We start from the raw sequence: 9,423 nt of genomic DNA, 5'->3' as shown, positions 1-9,423 counted from the left end.
AAGTGTGTGTTCCCTTTTGTAACACAAAGATGCCTAAAGTGACATAAATACTGGTATACGAGGAAGACTATGGCCATGGTACTCTGCTCTAGAAGCCATTCTGCAATGTAAAATCTCCTTTGGGAAACGCAGAGCTAGCCTGGCAGCGGAGGTCTATGCCACCAGCTCTGAAAGCCCTGCATTTCCAAGCGTGACCCACAAAGATTCATCTTCACCCTGCTCACGAGTCTCTCATTTGATTTTCCCCAGGAGCTCTGACTCCGAAGAAGCATTTGAGACCCCGGAGTCCACTACACCGGTAAAGGCACCACCGTCACCTCCACAGCCACCCCCTGAAGCAGTGGCGGCGGCAGCAGTTGTAGCTGACATAGCAGAACAAGAGATCAAACCTCAGCTGCCCTTGGAAGACACAGGTAAAGAGCATGTAGTATATGGGACAGGTTACTGAATTGGTTGAAGCTGAGGGAGGTGTTTGTGTAAGCCCCAGGAAAGGAATTGATGCTGATAAAATACCTTCTGGGAGATATTTTAGTGCATGCTGGGCATTATTCATGGTCTGAGGAACAACCCTATCACCTCCTGGAATAAAGAATCTCTTCATCTGACAAATATTGAAGAAGAGAGGTGCTTTGTAAAAAAAAACCACCCAATTTCTTCCTTTTCAATCAAACTTCAGTCCACAGGATCTTTACAGAGTCAGATGAGTAGGAAAACGGGGTATGAGCTACAGATGGAGGTACCTGGGTGAGCACTGTTAACTAGATCACTTAACAATGTTGTTTTCAAATCTGTTGTCACCTCAAGCAGAAGATGAACAAAAAGCCCATCAGAATAATAGAAATATTGATATTAGCTTTACAGGAGGAACTGGGGAGTATGTGAGAATATATGTACAATATACATACATAAATTGGTACACACTGTGAAAATAATGCTTTCATAAGTGAATATCATGTTTAAAAAACCAAAGAAATCCTATCCACCAAATTGAGTAATGGAATATGAGGGAGTAGAAAGCACTCCTTTAGCCCAAAATAGCTTTGTTTGGGCTGTCAGATGACAGCTCAGCAGTTTGACATTGAGTTCCTCGTTATGCTGTCTTCTTTCCTATCTGAAAGTCAAGTCATCTTGATCACCTGGCTAAATCATATAAAGGTAATTTTCTTCCCAGCAGACAGGAGCTCACTTGTATTTCATCTGGGAAGATGTACAGCACTGCCAGGTAGCGTTTTAATGCTTCCATTTATACTCCAGAAGTGGTTCGTGCTTAGCAGAGGGCAAAGCGATGTCCAGGGCTGGTGTGTGTATTATAAAGGTTGTCCAACTTTGATTGAAACCTTCAGGGCAAAGAAGTGTTGCAAGTGTCTCGAGCCACCTAAAGCATTTCTGGGAACTATGCGTTAAGGAATGCTCTTTAAAAGCATGATTTATGAGATAAGTTTACAAGAAGCTGGAAAGATCTTCGGCACGCTGACTTCACAAAATAGAAATTAAATACTGAGACATCCTGACACTTCTTCCTTCAGCTGCTACAGTTTCCTCTTCATTATAACAAACATTTCCCATTCTCTATCTTCTTCTTCTTTTTCCAATCTTTTGCAATCTAATGATTACAAAATAAGCACTATGAGAACAAAAGAGCACATATGCTAAACAGGACTGGAGTGTGGTTTTAATTACTGCAATAAATTATCCTCAAACCCTTGATTACACATGTGCTTCCCTGGCACACATGCTTTTTGTCTCCCTCCATCCCACATCTCCCCCTCCTTTCTTTCACATATTTCTGGACAAAGGTAGGGAACTGAATGTATCTATCCTTAGCTGGTGTGAACTATACTGAACAGTGGCAGAGATGAAAACATTCCCCTTGCAAATAAGATTTGTCCATGGGAGGCCAGCTGCCACAAACCAACAGAGCTAAACTCAGCAGTGCAAAATGCAGTTGTACAAGAGGGTGGTTTGAAGGAAAGAAGGCAAGTAATATAGGTTTCAATAAATGAAGGTGTAAAGAATATGAGCAACCAGAGAGCCCGGCGTGCACAGGGAGAGGCAGGGATGTCCAGCTGGGTTTCTGGTTCACCAGCTACATGGCTTTGTCTTCTATGTGAGGCTGGTGACAGAGCATGTGTTTGGGTGGAAGGAGGAACCGTAGGAAGTTTTTAAAGGGTTGTTTCATCTATATCTGATAATAATTACTCGTGCAGAAGAGTTGTGCTGCGTGATATCATTAACACAGCAGCTGGACCCCACTGCTGGAAAACCAAGAGGAGAGTTCTTAATTAGGTTGACTTCAACAATAGCTTGGTAAATATGATGAAAGGGAAATACAGCTATACCCTTCCTGGGGTTGTGCCAGCTCCTGGTGGGGTAAAACCTGCTGCATGGCTCCAGGCCAGCAGCAGCAGAGCAGGAGAGGGGACTTCGGTGAGCCTGGAGGGGAAGAGGAGTAACAGAGAATGTGTGGAAGCTGCCTCTGAACCCCATAAAGTGTTACTAGTGCTTTCCATTCCTCCATAAATTGTTTGTTGTGGGGAGCGTGGGCTATATTCTTGAGACAAATGACTTTGAGGATACTTTATTTTTTTTAATTATTGTTAATATTTTGGAGATATTTTAAACCATCATCGCCTATCTCGTCAGTTTCTCATAGCAGTCGTCTTTGTCCCTCATTCCAGCCAGCTGAGCACCAGAAAGTGCTCCAAGACTTCCCTCCCAAATATTCCCTGTTTCTGGCCAGGAATTCCTGCCTAGGCAGGGGCATTTCTTCTGCTTCTCTCCCCTTCCCCTCTCCCCACCCCCAAATAATGAATTCAGATTGTATACACAGGGGAGATGTGAGAGCTGAAGTCCCCTCTATGCATTACTGCCTGCCAGTCAGGATGTGGGGGACTATATTAAAGTCCTTCTTGTGCCAGGGAAAATGAGGTCAGGCTTTCCAATAGAGGGAGATGATGATCCAGACATAAACAAACCGAATTTTTGGTATGGAAAACATTCTTCAGCGTTTATCCTCTTGAAGCCTGACAGAGAAGAATTTAAAATAACCTGTATATGAGAGTTTTCTCTCAGAATAAATGACAAAAGTGTTCTTAAAGTTTTTTACAAAGCGCTGCTACATGATTTCATAAATTCAGAGGCTTCTCTTGACAGGCTGAGAGAGCTGGGCTGGGGCAGCTGGAGAAGAGAAGGCTCCTGAAGGGGACACCTTAGAGCAGCTCCCATTTGCAGCCTCTTGGGTCTCCCCCTGTTTTAGAGGTATTCCAGCAGTATCTCAGCATTCCACCATTACAGCAACTTGCTATAATTTAAAGAGAAAAATGTCTTTAAATAGCTAGAAATACTTCATATGTTTTAACCCCTTAATTCTGTATTTCTTTTCTAAGGCTGTAAAAAGATCTATATCCCAAAACCCATCCTGATCTAAACCTACAAATGGCTCCCATCCATTCATATTCTATATAAACAGTGGTAGCAATGGAATTAACATGTTATATCCTCATCAGCAGACAGCTCAGACCACATGCGTAGGGTTTGTTACTCTTCTGGTCATTTTATAGAAGCACAGAATGCTTGGGCTGGAAAGAACCTTAAGATCATCTAGTTCCAATCTCCTGCCATGGGCAGGGACACCACACACTACACCATGTCACCCAAGGCTCTGTCCAGCCTGGCCTTGAACACTGCCAGGGATGGAGCATTTACTTATAGATCTTTATTTAACAAAGGCTGAGTTAAATCAGGGATGTGTCTACCTCACTGTTCTTGTGGAACATTGAAGCTTTGCTGGCGTCCACGTGGCATCAAAATCTTGCGATGTACAACAAAAGATTCCCGCAGTTGACTAGAAATGGGCTTGGAATTTTTGTGTTCCTTTTTATTGAGACTAACAACAGAAATTTTTCTTTATTAATGAGAACAGTTTTATAACACCTTTCTAGCAACTTTTGCTTCAGCCATAACAGTACCAGGTGAAAATGCCAAGGGTTGTTTTAGGTTTGGTTTCGGAATTGTTTTTGGTTTTCATACATGATCCAGGTAAAATTTCTCTGAAATTGGAGAAATTGGCTTATGGAAGGAGCAGAACTTGGACCTTCTTTCTTAATTAATAAAATGGGGGTTTATTTTCTGGGATTCCTGGTTTCTGAAGGCAACATAAGTACTTGCAGTGCTTCATAAAACTTAGTATCTACCTGTGGGCAGCTCTCACCAGTATAAATTGTGGGTGACTGTCAGCACCAATAAAAAGCATAAACCTTATTTAAAACCTTGTACTGTCCCCTCTACAGGGCAAGTCCTGCCTTCATTTCCACAGCTTGTGTTGTAGCATGTTCCTTTACAATCAGATTGCATTTTAGTAAAATCCTGTAATTAGTAATGCTGATTTGCTTTATTCTGTGATGTAAAAGGACAAATGGCAGTGCTGTTAATGTCAGCGAAGAATGGTCTTCTTATCTCTTTGGCCTAATAAAGCCATGCTGTTTTGCAGTTGTGAGTACCATTCATATCTTCCTATCCAGCCTTTGCGCTCATACTAGTCCCAAGCCAGTTCTGCTGTAATGCCAGCAGAGTCTAGCAGCAGCATTTCCCTCCTCCCAAAAGCCATGTTTTCTGAGCCAGCTTCACATATTGTTTCATAAAGAAACAATACAAGTATCACTGTGGTGAGTCGAGCGACGCTCTGCAGAAATGTGTACTCTTAAGTAAAGGATTTGATTAGGAGGAAGATGTGAAATAAGCAATTAAAGAAGATTAAAGCTCTGCACTATGCGGAGCACACCGAATTTGAATCCTACTTTGCCTTGAGTAGCTGGAAAGCCTTGTATGTTCTGTTTGCTGCTGTGATGCATTCCCAGCCTCAGCTCTATCGTGCCTGTTATTTACAGTCCAAGCCCTGCAGGGCATTGCTTTGGTTTATTTGATTTTATTTTGTTTAAAGATGTGTTTGTACTGACTTTGAATAAGGGGCCTCAATCCTGTTGAGGCCTTTGGTGCACACTGGAATGAAAACAATGAGTAATTGCAGACAACTTCTTGTTCAGATCCCCCTTTCATTTTGTGCTGACCTACATTTGTACTCTACCAATGTATTAGAGCTACACCAGTGTTTTATTGTCACGTACTCCCATAAAGCACCTTCCATTCTCATTTCAGTGTAAAACGTTCAGATTAGCCTAATGCTGGAGTCTTATGATGCTCTTTGAGCAGCCCCCATAGCAGAAGATCCATCAGTGTCAGAAAGTGATGTGTGTGTGAATCGAGCACCGACTCAGCTGGCAAATCAAGTCTAACTAATAGCCTCCCAGCCTGGCTAAAACCAAGCCCAACCCAGTGGTAATTAAGGAGAAAAAGAAACTGTCCTGAAGTCCTGCCACATCACTGGCATTCGTTTAGCAGAAAACACGTTAAAAGATCATTTTAATTGATGTGACTTAGTAAACTTCCACAGTCTTAAAAGAGAAACTGTGTAGTTGTCATTCCTTTGACAGCCTCTGGAAATACATCGGGCTGCTCGAAGGTATTGCTTTGGGAAATGTGTCCAATTTCCTTAAATCTGTTCTGTCTTCTATATCCATAAATAATAATTCTTGCAATCCCTATGCAGACATAATTGCCTCTGAAACAAAGGAAAAATGGGGAGTTTTCTGTTCTTAATCCATTCATAGCTTCTGACTAAATCGATTGACTGTATTGCTTTTATGAACCACATTAATGAACATGGCTGGGCAAAATGGGAATTATTTTGCAAAACATACCGGGACTGGAAAGAAAAAGATGTGTAGAAATTTCCCTGAAATCATTTACGGATGAGCAAAGCATTCATTTTTGTTTGACTGTTTTTCTCTATAATTGCATAATTTATAAAAATGACAATGTGAAGAATTCTGTGTTACTTCAGTAGGAAACACGGGGCTATTTTGCTCCAGGATGTATGAGTAAGAGCTCAGAGGAGCTGACTTGAACTCCCCAGCTTGAACTATGAGCTGGAGAGAGATTTCCCAGGTGTCTTATACCCTGAGCAGGTCACACACACACAGGCAGAGGTGACTGTGTGACATTCAGGTAGTGGCAGTGACAGAGGGAGGAAACCCCACATTCAGGATTTAGAAAACACTTGAGCAATCAACTCTAATGAGCTGTAAGGCAGCAAGGACCATCATCTTAATACTTTCCTCTCTGGATATTTTCTATTCATTTTTTTATATGCATTTTATCATTTTCTACTTTTTCCAATATACTTGTTATACCCTAAGTCAAGAGTCTCGTATAAATCATTTTGTGATTCCATTCAACAAGCAAACCTTTAATTAGAATGAAAAGCTGCATGGATTAAGAGTTTCAGCATATAATTCTCTCTATAAAATTTTCTTTTCATTGATGAGTTAGAACTACACTTGGAGAAATCTGTTATAAATCATCTGTAGGGAGCTTCCTGTGGCCTTTTTAAAGGAAGATTTCAAATTGAGAATATTTCTACAGTTCTAACTGACTAATGCTTTTACCTTTGCCATCATTTATTTCATGTGAAATTCTCAATGATTTATGTCTCATTATGAGCTCGGAATGATGAGGTCAACATGGAGTGTATTGACTGCTTTGGGCATATGGAGGAGCAGCATTGACGGGTTGTGGAGAGGAAGCCATGTTCCTCTGGGAAAACTGGTAAAAATAGCACATGGGAAACAAACCTTAAGATCAACATGTAATTGCTGAAGCACCAGTCCATTTCGGGGAACGTACTGCATTAGAGCTCTGACACAACTGTGAGAACTCTTTATAACAGCAGAAAATGCAAGTAATAAAGTGCTTGATATTAAGTTTTTCTGGTATTTGGCATATTCATCTAAATGTTATGGTAATATTAATTTCTTTAAGTGATAATTAGTTTAGCAGAGATGCTCTAGAGGCTGTTGCAAATGCATATTTTGTGTTTTGATGAAACTTGCCTTATATCCTTTTCTGGAGAGAACAGAACTATTTTTTCCCTTCATCTAGTTCATATATTGGAAATGTTACTTTAGTTTCTACGTCCTTTCATCATTGGTTAGTCCATTCGTATGATTTTAACCTTTTTTTTTTCCTTTTACTTGTTGTAATATTAAATTTTAGTAAAACTGATTAAGTTCCAAAAACATGTTTAAAATTCGCTGAGTTTTCTGTTTGTTCCCACAGGATCATGTTCAGAAGCTGCACCTGTAACTGATGTGTCACACAGCGAATCAGTTGAAGAAAGCCCTTTCCGTCCCCCTTCCCACTCTTTTTCCACCGTCTTCGATGAGGACAAGCCAATAGCCAGCAGTGGAACTTACAACTTGGACTTCGATAACATTGAGTTGGTTGATTCTCTCCATGCCTTAGGACCAAGCTCTCCAGAATCAAAGAATCGTGACCCCAAAGCAAATGTGCGAAGAAAATCTACTGATTCACTCCCAGTTTCCAAATCTACGTTGTCTCGATCTCTTAGCTTACAAGCTAGTGATTTTGATGGAGCATCTTATCTTGGCAACAGTGAGACATTAGCACCGGCAGCAGATGTGTACGGTACTGGTTCAAGCAGTGCTTCTAGTACCCTTAAGAGAACAAAGAAATCCAGACCAGCTTCCTTAAAAAAGAAGCAGCCAGCCAAAAAACCTCTGGATGCTCCACTGGTGAAGGAAACACCGCAAGAACCGCCTGACCTTGGCCAAGCTGACTGTGACCCAGGTGAGGATAAAGCAGCATCTGAAGCTAAGGCTGAGTCGGTAAGGCCTGAATGTACTGAACCTTCTAAAATCTCTGCTGAGAAACAGGAGGCCCCACCTGTGCCTGAAGGATCCCACCCTTTGGATCCAGACAGTTTGGAAGGGATTAGTGCATTTAGCACTGGAGGCAGCAAGGTACAAAACTCTCCCCCTGCCAATAAGAAACCACTACCTCTTACGACGGCACCGGAGGCTGGAGAGGTGACTCCACCTGATACTGGAGGACAAGAAGACCCTCCGGTCAAAGGCGTTGCAGTGAGGCTGGAGTTTGATTACTCTGAAGAGAAAGGGGTGAGTGAAGACCAGCAGGAGAGTACTCCTCCTCCCAAAAAAGCAGGTAAAAAGCCTGGTGCTAAAATGCCACTAAGGAGGCCAAAGACTAAAAAGTCAGTGGAAAAGCTTGACAATGCTCCTACAACACCGACTAAGTCACCCACTGATCCAAACGAAATCCCTATCACAAAAGGCTCTTACACTTTTGATATTGACAAGTGGGATGATCCCAATTTTAACCCATTCTCATCTAGTACAAAAATGCAAGAATCACCCAAACTGCCTCAACAAACGTACAGTTTTGAGCCAGACGTGTGTGAGGACTCTATTGACCCTTTCAAGTCTTCTTCCAAGATAGCCAGCTCGCCCTCTAAATCTCCAGCTTCCTTTGAGATACCAGCCAGTGCCAATGAAACAAATGGAACTGAAGGAGACAACTTGAATAAACCTGCAAAAAAGAAGAAGACACCATTAAAAACGTAAGTTAAAGGGCGCTCTTATTTCTAGATCAGAAGCAGCACGTTCCTACTCCTTAGCACAGGTACACCCAGGTTATATTTGTATAGAGAAAGGAAGGTGATGTTGAGCGTTGGTGGCCACACAAGTGGACTCATGCTGGAGGTCTGTACGTTCTCTTCCTCAATAGCTTGATGCTTCCAGATCAAAGGAGAGAACCAGGGCTACACCAGGCCAGATTAGGCCACTGGGCTGGAGGCTGGATTTTAGAAGTCTCGGTGTAGCTTTCATTCAATCACAGAATGGTTTGGAGTGGAAGAGACCTTAAGCTTTGAATCTGATTAAGTCCTAATATTATCAATTTTGTGCCAAATTTTCTGTGACCTCACCCTGGGGATTTGAAACTATTTAAGATGATCAGAGTCTTCACACCAGAAAAGACTATAGTAAGGCAATGACAAAGCTATTGCACACAGCAGGAAGATGGTTTTATGCAGTGATTTATGGTAGTTAAAAGAAAACAACCTGTAACTGAAAAATGCAGTATTGAATTCTATTTTTTTTACATACAAGACTAAACACATGAAAAATTTCCTTTCTGTGAAGGAGTTTACAGTTCTGCAGAAGGGTTTAAATCTTGGGTGCTACACGTTACAGAAAACATCCAGCTTTTAGACACAAACATAAATCTTCCAGCTTGTTGTATTTAGCTATTTGGTTAAAAACCTCAGTGGCTAATGTGTCATGCATCAGTTCCGTGGTTAACTTGTTGCTGTGCCTGTTACCTTCTCTGTTCAGACATGGCAATGTCTAGTTGGTAGTCAGTAAGTTTATCTCCCATTTATCTGAAATCGATATCCTATGTGTATCTATAAGAAAGTATCTCAGTGCATGTCCCTTTCTAGTATAAATGTTTCAGCTAGCTAACAAAAATGTGAATAAAAAAGGTAAA

At 41.4% G+C, this 9,423-nt stretch overlaps 1 protein-coding gene across 1 annotated transcript in view; it reads left to right on the top strand.

Moving 5' to 3' along the window:
- The first annotated feature begins 255 nt into the window (after positions 1-255).
- The window catches only part of TACC2 (transforming, acidic coiled-coil containing protein 2), a 42,298-nt gene continuing 33,130 nt past the window's right edge, over positions 256-9,423 (top strand). Inside the window, exons 1-2 of the mRNA XM_010023215.1 lie at positions 256-413; positions 7,174-8,494. Of these exons, the coding sequence (XP_010021517.1) occupies positions 8,100-8,494 (395 nt within the window). The 5' untranslated portion in view covers positions 256-413; positions 7,174-8,099. The remainder of the gene's footprint in view (positions 414-7,173; positions 8,495-9,423) is intronic.

Source organism: Nestor notabilis, unplaced genomic scaffold (assembly GCF_000696875.1).
Source record: "Nestor notabilis isolate BGI_N333 unplaced genomic scaffold, ASM69687v1 scaffold7191, whole genome shotgun sequence".
Lineage (NCBI taxonomy): Eukaryota > Metazoa > Chordata > Aves > Psittaciformes > Psittacidae > Nestor > Nestor notabilis.
The sequence above is the reverse complement of the archived record's forward strand: the minus strand, read 5'-3'. Positions and strand labels throughout refer to the sequence as shown.